The sequence below is a fragment of the Scyliorhinus canicula genome, unplaced genomic scaffold (assembly GCF_902713615.1).
Source record: "Scyliorhinus canicula unplaced genomic scaffold, sScyCan1.1, whole genome shotgun sequence".
In the NCBI taxonomy this organism is placed as follows: Eukaryota; Metazoa; Chordata; class Chondrichthyes; order Carcharhiniformes; family Scyliorhinidae; genus Scyliorhinus; species Scyliorhinus canicula.
The window spans coordinates 77,860-93,137 of NW_024055785.1; the positions used below are offsets into that span (position 1 = coordinate 77,860).

Sequence of the window (15,278 nt, forward strand, 5' to 3'; positions counted from 1 at the left end):
TAACACGATCAACCAAAATGTTTCCAGAAACTGCAGAGCTATCAGAATTGTTTGAAAAAATAAATACTCGATAATTTTGAGAAGTTACGAGATGTGGTGATAAGCCTGTATATAATATTACATGTACTCAGCAGTGTGACCTCCCACCAGTAGTTGGCGTCAGGCATCAGTCAAGTGACATCTGGCTATCAGCAGAAGGTTGTAAGGCGTACACGAGGCCAGTCACACATAAGGGTAGTTCCAAGAGAGTCTAATGTAACTCTGTGATAACTTGGTCTGTAGAGCATTCTGATCGTTACCTTACCACGTGTACATTAATAAATCATCATTCTGGCTAATTCCCCAGCGGTTCTGTAGAATCATTGCAAGACAAGATCACACAACACAACATTCAACATAATATTCTGTCAAGAATATGTAGGCTAGGCATTGGAGTAATGGTATTGTTACTGTACTAGTAATCCAGAGACCCAGGTTAATGCTCTGGGGATCTGGGATCGAATCTGCCTATGACAGATGTTGAAACTGAATAAAAGTCTTGAATTAAAAGTCTAATGATAACACTCTTGATTGTTGTGAAAACTTATCTGGTTCACTAATGTCCTTCAGGAAATCTGCTCTCCTTATGTGGCCTGGCCTACACGTGACTCCAGATCCACAGCAATGTTGTGGTTGATTTGAAAGTGCCCCTGAAATAGCCTCACAAGACACGCAGTTCAAGGGCATTGGAATGAGCAGTAAATGCTGGTCCAGTCAGTGACGCCCACCTCCCATGAATGAATAATTTTTAAGAAGACTTTTCAATTTGAAGATGAGTAAGAAACTGTCTCTTTAATTGGATTTGATTTATTATCAGATGTACCAATATACAGTGAAACTTATTGTTCTGCGTACAGTCCATACAGATCGTTCCATACATGAAAAAACAAAGTGCGGATCTTGGCAGTTTGCTCAGTTCACAAAATTATTTAATGGCTTTGTAGACGTAGATTAACATTTTAATCACCATCCGAAACATATCTAATGGTAATGTATGCTCATATAGACAGACACAAACTATACTGAAACTGAATTAGAGGAAATGTCAGAGATTTAACTGAACCAGTTTTTAAATTTTTTTTGGCATTCATGATGGAGAAACAGGAAAAGCCACTCAGGGAGATGAGGAAATCCAGGCTCAGTGCGGATTTGCTCAGCCCTCCTTTCTTATACATGAACGGTATTTAGGCTGCAGAATGTTGCACACCAAAACACAGAGGGTCAAATAGAAGAAACACATAATTCTCAATTCACTTCCATTTAACTATATTTGACTTTGTTTATAAGCTGACTGTGGTCAATCCCAAAATATTCATGGGATTTGTATTACCCAGTGAAACACTGTGTCTTTTCTTGGTCAGTCAAGTTTACAATTCAGTGGTGCATATCTCAGAGTTATTCAGACTCGAGAGCTATTCAACTCAAAATGAAGTCAAAAATAACAAATAAATATACTGACATTCAATGTTGAATAACAAAACAAATATTGAGTAAAATTGATGGAAATCTTCTGTCGGAAGATAAGAATGTTGCATTAATGATTGAACAGAGAGAATTGTTCTGTTAGATATTAGCTGAACAAATGTTAATGCAGAGATTGCCATGGCAGGGTTGTGCGGTCTGGTCGCTGTTCTTCTGAAGGCTGGGTAGTTTGCTGCAATTAATGGTCTGTGAGTTTGTGCAGTTGTTTTGAAGGAAAGTAGTGGGGGTGTGGGGATGGCCTTGGCAAGATGTTCGTCTTCATCGATGATGTATTGAAGGCTGTTAAGAAGATGCAGTTTTTCCGCTCCAGGGAATTCATCAGGCAAAAGGCTCCAGGAGTTCTTCCACAGACCCCAGGAGGCCTACAGCGAACCCAATGAGACAACCAATGAACTGGAACAGCAGACCGAGAGATCTGTGGGACTGGAAGATCCAGCCAACAAGAAGGACTGGAAATCCTCACCCATTGAAACAATCCGATCAGCTGATTCTGCTGCTTCTCTTCCACTAAACCACTCAGTAAAACTGCCTCGAAGACCTTTCTTGTCCAAATTCTGAACTCACATCTTTCTCCTTATTTCCTGCTGTCTCTCATGATGCTCTCTCAGAGCTCATCTTGTCTGTGAAACTTACCCTTTGCTCCTTTGACCTGATTCTCACTAAACTGTTGAACATCCAACTTCCACAATCATTGAATCATAGAATTTACAGTGCCAAACAGGCCATTCGGCCCATCGAGTCTGCACCAGCCCTTGGAAAATGCACCCAACTCAAGGGCAGAGCTCCACCCTATCCCCGTAGCCCAGTAACCCCACTTGACCCTTTTGGACACTAAGAGCAATTTAGCATGACCACTCCGCCTAACCTGCACATCTTTGGACTGTGGGAGAAAACCAGAGCACCCGGAGTAAACCCACCCAGACGCGGAGAGAATGTGCAGACTCTGCACAGACAGTGACCCAAGCTGGGAATTGAACCTGGGACCCTGGAGCTGTGAAGAAACTGTGCAAACCACTGTGCTGCTGATTTATTGGATCCAAGTACAAATATAAGCCACAATGAAGCATCTGCCGTGGTGGGGTTTGAATCTGCATTCTCAGAGAATTGTGCTGGATCTCAGGATTACTCATCCAGTGACAATAGCATGACACCATCACCTCTCCAGTCAAGTGCTGTGCAGAGCTCGTCCGGGACATGAACCCGGGACCACTCGCATTTTGGAAACCCATTGAGCAAAAGTCATACCCCACGGTATCTCCATGGAGTCAGTGTCTTTGTCCGTTTCCTCTTTAGACAATCAAGTGAAGCTTGGTCCTCACACAACACATGTATGGATTTCCCCCCTTAGTGAATGGTGTGTTTTTTTAGGCTGTAACTGGTTCATTCCACAGTCCGTCCACTGGAACACACTCACACGGGTGCGTGTGTCTCGATGCTTTTAAAGTTACACTGATGTTTGAAATATTTTCCCACAAACAGAACAAACCTTTTTCATTCCACACTTATAGTCTGAGGATATTCAGGTCCAGATCAATCGAGTGACACTGTCAGATCTTAATGTGATATTTGGTTTGTGTTTCCTGTCTGAAAATCCTCTCCTAATGCCCTGTAAAAGGAGTTTACAAAGGTCACAGTATCAGTACAAGAAAGAAATTGAGAACAGTTAATTCCAGTTTCTGCAGAACATTTTTCTCTCTCTTCTGTCCCCAAAGCTGTAAATCCCCATCCCACACACTCTCCCTCCTCCCTGGGCTGAAATCCAAATAAAGTATTATCATTATTTCTGTATCCTTTTACCAAAGTTATATAATTAGAGGTGAGAATATGCTTTATAAGTCACTTCATTCGTGACTTGTGACAGACATTAATCTGAATCACCCTGACTGACCAATTAGAATAACAGAGGTGTACCGTGTGTCCAGAACTGACCATGTGGAGATTTGATGAGCAATCATGAAGGTCGTTTCTCCAAATCTTCCAGGGTTTCCTTTGTTCTTCCTCTCCCTCTCGAACTAAGTTATACCGGATATCAGACTCAGGGCCCATTCTGGTTCTCTTCCTGCTGACTAAATAACTTCAATCAAATATGGAGAAGACTGAATCCACTGTTCGGTTCCTGCTCCAATCTCCATTCCTGACATATCGACTCTATCCTTCTCCCTGGCAACAGTCTGAGACGTAGTCAGTCTCTTTGTAAACTTGGTTTCATACTTGATCCAATATGAGCTTCTGACCTCATAGTGGAAAAGGGGTCCATTCAGCCCATCGAGTCTACAGTAACCCTTGGAAAGAGCACCCTAGCTCAGCCCACACCTCCACCGATCCCTGTAACCCCACCTAATCTTTTTCGATACTAAGGCAATTTACCATCGTCACCTCCAGATTCGAAAATTCAATTACACACCTGGCTGCTCTCCCACATTCTACCTCTGTAAACTTAAAGCCATCCAAAAATCTGCTACCCATGTCTTAATTCAGAGCAAGTTCCTTTCCCCTATGATCCCTGTGCTCCGAGACTTGCATTCGCTCCCAGTCAATTCTCACCCTTGTTTTCAAATCCCTCTATGGCCTCATCTCTCCCTGTGTCTGTCATCTCCTCCAGCCCCACAACCCACTGATATATCTGTACAACTCTGATCCTGGACTCTTGTACACCCCCGATTCTAATTACTCCGCCATGGTTTTCAGTTCCCTCGGCCCCAAGCACTGAATTCCCTCCCTAAACCTCCCAGTCTCCACCTCACTTACCGCCTTTCAGACTCTTTAAAACTCACCTTTTTGACCAAGTTTTTGGTCACCTGCCCTAATATCTCATTTTGTGTCTGGGTGTGTCACTTTGTTTTATGATGTTCCTGTGAAGTTGACTGGGATGATTTATGATGTTAAAGGTGTTATATAAATAGAAGTTGTTGTTGTTGACTGTAACCCTGACCTCCTGTTTTACAATATCCCATTGGTTTCACAACAAACTCTATCTCTGATGTTTTTCCCCCTGTGGGTTTGCCGCCTCTCTAAAGACAGCGGCCGTTAACTCAGGCCTGTCACCGGGAGCAAGCCGCAGCTGTCCCCCCGCTCGATGCAAACCCGGGCCCGGAAACTTCTTGTTGGGGTTTGGAGCATCCACCGGGTTTCAGTGTAACCTGGCCGAGTTCAGCATCGGCACTGCGCATGCTCCAGCTCACAAAGACCGGTGACTGATTGACGGCTGCTTTGAACCAATAGGAAGAGAAGGGCCGCGCTGAACCAATAGGACGAGGGACAAGTTCGGAGGACCGTCGGAAGCAGCTGTTCCTCCAACCAATCGGAATGAATGAGAGGCGGGGCTGACTCGGTCTCCCACGTGTGTTCGAGCATGCGCAGTGTCGATGACAGCTCAGGTTTCCGGCGGTCGGGTGGAAATCCTCAGCCGAGGGTCAGAAGTGGAGAATTTACACACAAAAAACTCAATGCAACAGAATGGTTTGTCTCTTTGTGATTTCTATCCTCTATTGACTTTTGTAAAATGAGAGATTACAGCGATCTGCACATATTAAATGGAGTGGGGCCTTTTTTCTATCGAAAACAATGAATTAAGCAATGACCTGATAGAAATCTTTAAAATTATCAATACTGTAGTTTGGAGAGGGGCGATGTGAGAGAGTGACCATCAATAAACAACAAGTCATAAATACAAGATAGTTACGAATAAATCCAAGGGGACAATATGGATAAATTTATTTACTGACAGCATTAGAATGTGCAACTCATTACCATGGAAAGGAGTTGAGGAAAGTGCTGAGATGTTTTCAAAAGGAAACGGGACAAACACATGAGAGAAAATGGAATTGAAAATCAGCAGAAAGGCTGAGATTTGATAGGTGAGACAGTTGGAGATGTGTGCCGAGTATTGACAGCAGCAGAATCTGTGACAGAATGGCCTGTTTGTGTCTTACATATTCACAGTAATTCAATGTAATCTCCTTTTACAGAATATTTGCAGATGCAAACATCATGTTGAGATCTGACAGAGTCACTAGATTCATCAGGACCGGCCTTTCAACGTGGAAGGAGAAGTGTTTGTCTGTTTTGTCTTTGGGAAAAAATGTCAAAAATCACTGTGATTGAAAAGCACCGAGACACAGACATCTAAGTAAGTTTCCACAGTTATCTGGAACTGAGCTTTAACCAATCACACAGCATGAAAATAAATTGCAGCATTTACACCAGGGAGACACCGTACTCTGGCTTTAAGTGATGATCCAAGTTGGAGAGACATAAGGACATTCGCACCACAGGAATCAAGAAGCAGCAATAGGACATTCAGCGCCGTGAGCCACCTGATAACCTGTCAATAACCATGGAGAAACCATGGAAATGTGGGGACTGTGGATTGGGTTTCAATTACCCATCTGAATTGGAAACTCATCGACGTATTCACACTGGGGAAAGGCCATTCACCTGCTCTGTGTGTGGGAAGGGATTCACTCAGTCATCGAATCTCATGACACACCAACTTGTTCATACTGATGAGAGGCCTTTTAAATGTGCTGACTGTGAAAAGAGCTTTAAAAGCAGAATGGATTTACTGATACATCAGCATACACACACTGGAGAGAGGCCATTCACCTGTTCCATGTGTGGGAAGGGATTCACTCAGTTATCACACCTCCTGACACACCAACTTGTTCATACTGATCAGAGACCGTTTAAATGTGCTGACTGTGAGAAGAGTTTTAAAAGCAGAAAGTATTTACTGATGCACCAACGCACTCACACTGGAGAAAGGCTGTTCACCTGCTCAGTGTGTGGGATGGGATTTAATGTTTTATCAAACCTCCGGACTCACCATCAGGTCCACTCTGACCAGAGACCGTTTAAATGTGCTGAATGTGAGAAGAGTTTTAAAAGCAGAAATTATTTATTGTTCCACCAACGTACTCACACTGGGGAAAGGCCGTTCACGTGCTCCGTGTGTGGGACGGGATTCACTCAGTCATCGAATCTCCGGACACACCAACATGTTCACACTGATCAGAGACCTTTTAAATGTTCTGACTGTGAGAAGAGCTTTAAAAGTAAAAGGTATTTAATGATACATCAAATCACTCACACTGGGGAGAGGCCATTCACCTGCTCCGTATGTGAGAAGAGATTCATATGTTCGTCCCAGCTTCTGAGACACCAGCGAGTTCACACTGGGCAGAGGCCGTACTCTTGCCCCGTGTGTGAGAAGAAATTCACTCAGTCATCCCACCTGACGAGACACCAACTTGTTCACACTGATCAGAAACCTTTCAAATGTTCTGGCTGTGAAAAAAGATTTACAAGTAAACAGAATCTGCTGAAACACCAGCGAATTCACACTGAAACAGAATCATAGAATTTACAGTGCAGAAGGAGAGCATTTGGCCCATCGAGTGCACCGGCCCTTGCAAAGAGCACCTTAAGCCCATATCTCCAACCTAACCCATAACGCCACCTAACCTTTTTGGACACGAAGGGCAATTTAGTATGGCCAATCCATCTAACCTGCACATCTTTGGACTATGGAAACCGGAGCACCCGGAGGAAATGCACGCAGACACGGGGATAACGTGCAGACTCCGCAGACAGTGACCTAAGCCGGGACCTGGGACCCTGGAGTTGTGAAGCAACAATGCTAACCACTGTGCTACCGTGTCGCCCATACGTGGGAGCGATTCTGGGGAGAGGCTGTTCAACTGCTCCGTGTGTGGGAGGAGATTCACTCAGCCAAACAACCTGCACAGACATCAGCAAGTTCACAGACAACAGCAGGGTTTGGATTCAGCTGCTGTTAGTCACATCTGGGACTGAATGATGCCTGGGCATCTGTTTCCAGTGGGGCTCCACAGTTTCCGGTATATATCAATGATTTGGACTTAAATGTATGCACCGGGATTATATAAAAGTTCCTAATGTGTTTTAGACAACGAGGGAGAAAGCCATGGACTGGGTCAGGTGGACAGAAAAGTGGTAAATGGAAATTTAGATAATGAGAGGTTAGGAACACAGTTCAGTTAACTCCCGATAAAAATAAGGTCACTTCAGGATAATGGTAAAAACTGATCGGTGAGGATCTGATGAATCTCTATTTTTGTTGTATTCTTAAGTTTATTTAGTTAAGTCAGTTAATAATGAAATAAATAAAGACACGGCAGGGCATTCCAGCCCCATGGAATACACATCCAGTTCAACGTAGGAAAACCAGGGCACTTCCATTACACTTGAAATGTCATCAGCTGGAGCAACAGGAAGCAAAGGAGATTGGTCCAGAGGTATTTTTGTGACCAGAAGACTGTTACCAGCGGAGTTCTGGATTGTTCAGGACAAGATTCCCTGCTGTGTGTGTTATATGTGAATGATTTAGACTTTAACATAGGGACATGGTTGAGACATTTGCAGTGTTGTGGTTGACAGTGAGGAATAAAGTTGGAGACTACAGGAAGATATCGGTAGACTGATCAGCTGGGCAGCAAAGAAGCAAATGGAGATCAATCTGGAGGCGTGTGAGGTAATAAATACACTTGTGGTCTGTGTACAAGGACACACAGATCTTTCTCTACTGTGGTATTCTGCAGTCTCTTGATTTAAATTATTATTATTTTATTAAGGCATATATCATTTTAAAGAGGAAAAACAAAGTAAATAACACCCACTCAACCAACCACCAAACCCAGCCAACATGGCTTCCATACATAATTCCCCAATCCCCCTTTCCTACTATTTCCCACCTCAACCAGCCCCCCACCCCCTTCTAACAGCTTAATTATCCCCCAAAAAGTCATTAACCGTTGCCACCTCTGGGCAAACCCTAACATCGATCCCCTCAGGGCGAACTTGATTTTCTCAAGCCTGAGAAACCTGGCCATGTCAATAACCCATACCCCCGATTTCGGAGATTCCGGGTCCCTCCACGCCAATAAGACCCGTCTCTGGGCAACCACGGAGGCAAAGGCCAAAACATCGGCCTCTCTCGCCCCCTGGAATCCCGGAGTCTGCCAACACACCAAAAATCACAACCTCTGGACTCGGAACCACTCGTACCGTCAATATCTTCGACATGATATCGGCAAATCCCTGCCAAAATCCCCCAAAACCTCGGACATGCCCAAAACATATGGGCATGATTTGCGGGTCCACCCGCACCCGTCCATGCTTTCAAACTGCAAATAATTATCTAAACTTTATTGAACAGTTCTCAAATGGAAAGACACTTGACCACATTAAAAGTAAGTATCTGCTGTTTGTTCTAGCAAGTCATATTTAGGGCAAGATTATAAACAGAGGGCATTAATTTAAGGTGATTATAAAAAGAAGCAATTCTGATGTGAAGAAAACATTCTGTGCTGCATGTGGGATCATGAATGCACTGTTCGAAAATGTAGTGGAGGCAGATTCAATTGATGCCTTGAAAAGAGAATTGGACAACTCTCTGTTACTGTCAGATCAGCCATGACCTTATTAAATGGTGGAGCAGACTGGGCTGAATAGCCAACTCCAGCTCCTTGCTCATCTGTTTGTATCTTTTGAGGAGAAAAATATCTGCAGAGTTCAGGGCCAATGACAGGGGATTGTGACTGTTGCAGAAAGTTGGCACAGATACAATTTGTTGAGTGCCTTTGTTTTGTGCTGTCACCTTTCTATGCCTCTGTGTTATGAGGGAAATGCAGTGCACCAATGCAAGAGAGGCAGATTGCTCCCTCTCGATATAATGGAAACCCTGTGCCCCAGTGCAGGAGAGGCTGGTTGTTGGGCAGTGTGAGCTAAACATACATGGCTGGATAAAGACTAAGGCAGATGTCAAGATCTTTGGAGCGAAAACAAATCTGGTGGGAGTGGGTCAAAAAACCTGGGAGTTGTATTTTGTATGAAACATGAGTGTGACCCAGTCAGAATTATGAACAGTAAACAAATATATCGCTGGTAAATACTGTAGATCAGCCTGCTTGCTGCCCATGTCTAAGTGATATCTTATCAGAATAATATGCTTCTGTATTAAATAAAGTATCCGAACCTCTCATTGTGTTTCATGCCCAGCAGGTTGCTTATCCGTGGATCTTCTGTTTTGCTAACTGGAAAATAGAATCTTCCTGTTTACTAATTGCTCTCTATGGTGGCTGTGTTACCCAGAATCCCCCGCGCTGCAGAAAGTTCCCGATCAGTGAGTGTACGAGGCCAGTGCACAGGTGCAGTGTGGGTGTGTGCTCTGAGCATGCCCAGTGTCAGTCATGGTGAGAGAGTGAGGAGGAGCGGACGGTTCGGGAAGAGATTGTGAGCACAGGGTAGGAATGGAAACCGCGGCTTCACTAGAAACTTTATCAACTTCTGGGTTAGGCCTGAGGCCCCAAAAAAAGGCCGCAGGCACCGTGTTTACCTCGGCTGGCCACCCACGGTGACATGCACGGGATGAGTGTGAGTCAGGGAGGCGGGGCTTCCTCCCGGGTGACAGGCCCGGGTTACCCAGGCAACAAGCCGCCGCCATCTTGGTCAGGGTTCAGGTCTTTCCCATGAGAGACAGAGACTGGGATTAACAGGTTTGGGGAAAGGATATTTCAGAGAAACTAGAATTGTCTGTTCTCAATTTCCATCCTGTACTCACAGTGAGCACTCTTTTCAAATAACTTTCCAGGGGGTCAGGGGAGGAATTACAGACAGAAAATCAAATCAAAAATCATGTCAAAGTCTTGACAGAGATCCATCAGGAACCAAATATCATCGACCTCTGTATGTGGAAGTAGAAATTATTGTCTGTTCTGTCTGTTGGAGAAGATTTCAAACATCAGTGTGACTGGAAAAGCACTGAGACACACACAGCCGAGTGAGAGAGTTCCAGTGAACTGACTGTGGAAAGGGCTTCAACCAGTTACACAGTCTGAAAAAACATCACATCATTCACAGTGGGGAGAAACCATACACAGTGTTCTGTGGACGAGGCTTCAGCTGATTGTCCAACCTGGAGAGACACAAGGACACCAGCTCCATGGAGAAACCGTGGAAATCTGATGATTGCGGGAAGAAATTCAATTATCCATCCCGACTGGAAATCCATCGATGCTGTCACACTGGGACTAACACCACAGAAAGATAACTTTCCAGGGGGTCAGGGGAGGAATTACAGACAGAAAATCAAATCAAAAATCATGTCAAAGTCTTGCCCCGCCCCGCCCCCCCCTCGGGTCCGCCCGCCCCGCCCCCCCCTCGGGTCTGCCCGCCCCGCCCCCCCCCCCCTCGGGTCTGCCCCCCCCTCAGGTCCGCCCCCCCGCCCCGCACCCCCCTCGGGTCCGCCCCGCCCCGCCCCGCCCTCGGGTCCGCCCCCCCCGGGTTCGCCCCCCCCGGGTCCGCCCCCCCTCGGCCCCACCCCCCCTCGGCCCCCCCCCCCTCTCGGCCCCGCGGCCCACCTCGGCCCCGCCCCCCCCCAAGGGCGCCGAAGTTCAGCTTGCCCGTGGCGCCAGCAACCCTAGGGCCGGCGCTGGTGGGAAAGGAGTCACTCAGTCGTCTGGCCTTTTGTTACATCAGGGAGATCACACTGGGGCGAGCCATTCAGCTACACTTCCTCTGGAAAGAGGTTCAGGTCTTCATCCAACCTCAACACGCACAAGCGTGTTCAGACTGGGGAGAAACCATTCGCCTGCTCCGAGTGTGGGATGGGATTCACTCAGTCAACCAACCTGATGGAACACCGGAGAATTCACACTGAGGAGAAGCCATTCAGCTGCACGTCCTGTGGGAAGAGCTTTGGACAGTTATCTACACTCACTGCACACCAACACACTCACACTGGAGAGAGACCATTCACCTGCTCTGTGTGTGGGAAGGGATTCATGCAGTCAGCCAGCCTCATGTTACACCAGGGAATTCACACTGAGGCTGCACTCACTGTGGAAAGAGATTCAGGCAGTCTTCCGACCACACTGCACATCAACATGTTCACACTGGGAAGAGACAGTTAAACTGCTCCGTCTTTGGAAAGGAATTCACTCAATCATCCAGCCTTTTTAGGGGCTGGTTTAGCACAGGGCTAAAAAGCTGGCTTTTAAAGCAGACCAAGGCAGGCCAGCAGCGCGGGTTCAATTCCCGTACCAGCCTCCCCGAACAGGCGCCGGAATGTGGCGACTAGGGGATTTTCACAGTAACTTTGTTTGAAGCCTACTCGTGACAATAAGCACATTTCATTTCATTTCATTTCTTTGGTCACACCGGCGAGTTCACACTGAGCAGAAGCCGTTCAGCTGCACCTCCAGTGGAAAGAGTTTCAGATCTTTATCTGATCTCAACGTACATAAGCGTCTTCACACTGGGCAGAGGTCGTTCACCCGCTCTGTGTGTGGGAAGGGATTCACTTGGTCATCCAATCTGCGGACACATCAGAGAGCTCACAAGTGACTGCAGGGATTGGATTATGTTGTTGTTGTTGCTGTTACTCACATCCAGGATTGTTAGTCTGATAATATTTGGTTTGTTTCTGGTGAAATTAACAACCCTATAACAGACGGAACTGTAATGTTCTGGATATCTCCCTGATTTTCGGGCTGTAATGTCCCTGTTTAAAACACCATCTGGGATCTTTCCCCTTCATTCAAGAACTCTTAACAGAAACTACTTTACATTATTAACTTTTATTATTAACTACTAAACATTATTAACTTCTACTTGAATCCTAAATTGGTCTTTGATGTAAAATCTACAATTCAGTGTCTGAAAGGCTCCACTGATGAACATATCCAATTGTAATGTGCTGATTAACCCTTGCTGACAGTTCTCTCTGACACATTCTTCACATTGGGAGCTCCATTATCACAGCACATTGAACAAAACAGTAAAGTATTTCACAGGCACATCAATAAAAGCTTCAACAATCAACATTGTTATTGATGAAGTTTGGAAGTTGCTGAGTTGAATCATTTCTGACACAGCAGCAGCAACATTTGGTAAAGGTGGAACCCACAACACAGACTGGTCTGAGACCCACTCAGCAGAGATGACATCTGTCGTTGAATCAAAAAGCAAAGCCGACCTGATGAATAAGATAAACCCAACACTGAGAACACTGCATCATGTGAAAATAGCCCAGAAAGTAGCAAAAGACAGTCGCAAATAAACATGGGATCAGCCAACATCAAGAATTCCAAACTGCCTCTGACAATGGAGATCTATCTGTTATGTATTTGATGGGATTAAGAGGATGCTTAGAATTAGAATTAGAACAGTACAGCACAGAACAGGCCCTTCGGCCCTCGATGTTGTGCCGAGCAATGATCACCCTACTCAAGCCCACGTATACCTATCCCAGTAACCCAACAACCCCCATTAACCTTATTTTTTAGGACACTAAGGGCAATTTAGCATGACCAATCCACCTAACCTGCACATCTTTTGACTGTGGGAGGAAACCGGAGCACCCGGAGGAAACCCACGCACACACGGGGAGGATGTGCAGACTCCACACAGACAGTGACCCAGCCGGGAATCGAACCTGGGACCCTGGAGCTGTGAAGCATTTATGCTAACCACCATGCTACCGTGCTGCCCCAAATCACAAAGTTCCGCTTTCATCAAAGTAGGTGTCCTGAAATCATCAGACTCTAAAGTCCTCACTGACAGATGTAAACAGATGTCCCGCTGGGTTGAACATGACTGAGCTGTACTCCTGTGAGACGGGCATCTCCCAGTCTCTGTTTGACTCTCCTGTAGCTTCCTGTCATGGTTGAGTTGGACAAGGAACTCCCATCATTTGAGCTGGAAAAGGCCATTGATTGCTGAGCAAGCAGAAAGGTACCCGGCAAGGATGGAATTCCAGCTGAACTGCTCACACACAGAAAGTCCCATCGACTGTCCCACCTTCCTGCCCTCCCCTTTTGGGCTGTGAGACTGGTCCATGGAACATGTGTGATGCAATAAAAACAGCAGTGACAGAGGAGACAGCATCAACTACAGGGACATCTCACTCCTTAGAGTCAGGGGAAGACCTTCACTTGGGTGATGTTTAAAAGATTCATCTACTTGCAGACTGAGTTTATCCAGAAGCACAGTGCGGTTTCTGTGCTGACAGATCTAGTGAACATGATCTTCTCCACACACCAGCTACAAGAGAAGAGAACAATTGGGATTTGATCTGAAGTGTTTGTGCTGAGAAAGTGAAATGTTCTAATTACTGAGTGAAAGTAAACCTTTCAGTGTGAATCACAATTTACTGGGACAATTGGAAAAGGCACCAAAATGTTTCAATCTGTAGATAAATTTCAGCCTTGAAGTTATGTTTCGGAGCTCACAATCTGTGGGAATCTTTGTGAATGTTTCCTCTTCCCTTTTGTAAACAAGCAGAGAAGTTAACCCTTTCCCCTGACAACACGGCAATGATTTCAAATCAAGACTTTGCCTTTTAAAGATTTGGCTTCATCCCATTTGTTGGGGTCATATTTCCGGCCGTGAGAATCACAGTGGGCGGGACGGAAAATTTACAAAGAACAAAGAAAAGTACAGCACAGGAAGAGGCCCTTCGGCCATCCAAGCCCGTACCGACCATGCTGTCCATCTAAACTAAAATCCTCCACAGGTTCGGGGTCTATATCCCTCTATTCCCATCCTATTCATGTATTTGTCAAGATGACTCTTAAACGTCACTATCGTCCCTGCTTCCACCACCTCCTCCAGCAGCGAGTTCCAGGCACCCACTACCCTCTGTGTAAAAAACATGCCTCTGCATTAGACCTTCCAAAATGCATTACCTCACATTTGTCCGGATTAAATTCCATCTGCCATCTCTCCGCCCAAGTCTCCAAATGATCTAATTCCTGCTGTCTCCTCTGACAGTCCTCATCGCTATCCGCAATTCCACCAACTTTTGTGTCATTTGCAAACTGACTAATCAGACCAGTTACATTTTTCTCCAAATCATTTATATATATTACGAGCAAAGGTCCCAGCACTGATCCCTGCGCAACACCACTAGTCACAGCCCTCCAATCAGAAAAGCGCCCTTCCATTGCTGCTACTCTGCCTTCTATGACCCGTGTGATCAGGGGTCAGCTGGCAACATTTAACGGTCCATTGACCTTGGGTGGGAATTACTGGCGACGGGGCAGGGGGCCGGGGGAGGGGGGGGGGGGGGGCTTGACCAGAAAGTCCCTCCTGTTATCTTTCAAGGTAAAATTCTTGGGAATGGGAAATGTGGGAGTTATCTGCAAACTGATTGGAAACACCTGGACTTGTGTCTCTGACACAAACACACCAGTTTATGTGAATATTGAATGAGATAAAGTTTCTCCAGGGCTCCGGAATAAGATGGAATGATCATTAAAGGGATGTCCCACTTAGAATAAAAGAGAAAAGTCACGCCATCAAATGGGAATTGGAATAACTCAGCCTGGGGCAGGCAAATGGTTTCTCCCCAGTTGAACCCACTGGTGTAACAAAAAGCTAGATAACTGAGTGAATCCCTTCCCACACTCGGTATGGGTATGGTGTGAATTCGCTGGTCTGTCAGCAGATTTTCTTTCCTTTTGAAGCTCTCTCACAGTCAGAACAATTTAAAGGTCTGGTGTCAGAGTGAACAAGTTGGTGTGTAGTCAGGTGGGTTAGTCGAGTGAACCTCTTCCCACACTTGGAGCAGGTGAATGGCCTTTCCCTGGTGTGACTGCGCCGATGAATATCCAGCACAAACAGGGATAGGAATCCCTTCCCACAATCCTCACATTTCCAAGCTTTCTCCATGGTGCTGGTGTCCTTGTGTCTCTCCAGGTTGGACAATCGTTTGAAAA

General features: G+C 45.6%; 1 protein-coding gene across 1 annotated transcript; it reads left to right on the forward strand.

The window, feature by feature from the left end:
- The first annotated feature begins 4,532 nt into the window (after nucleotides 1-4,532).
- LOC119961052 (zinc finger protein 182-like) lies at nucleotides 4,533-6,956 on the forward strand. Its single transcript, XM_038788565.1, has 2 exons — nucleotides 4,533-4,980; nucleotides 5,490-6,956. Exon 2 carries the CDS (start codon nucleotides 5,858-5,860, stop codon nucleotides 6,878-6,880), a length of 1,023 nt encoding a protein of 340 aa, XP_038644493.1. The 5' UTR covers nucleotides 4,533-4,980; nucleotides 5,490-5,857; the 3' UTR covers nucleotides 6,881-6,956.
- The last annotated feature ends 8,322 nt before the right edge of the window (nucleotides 6,957-15,278 follow it).

Bases quoted from the DNA above. Each gene is read 5' to 3' on its own strand.
- LOC119961052 (XM_038788565.1), top strand. From the start codon at position 5,858: ATGGAGAAACCATGGAAATGTGGGGACTGTGGATTGGGTTTCAATTAC.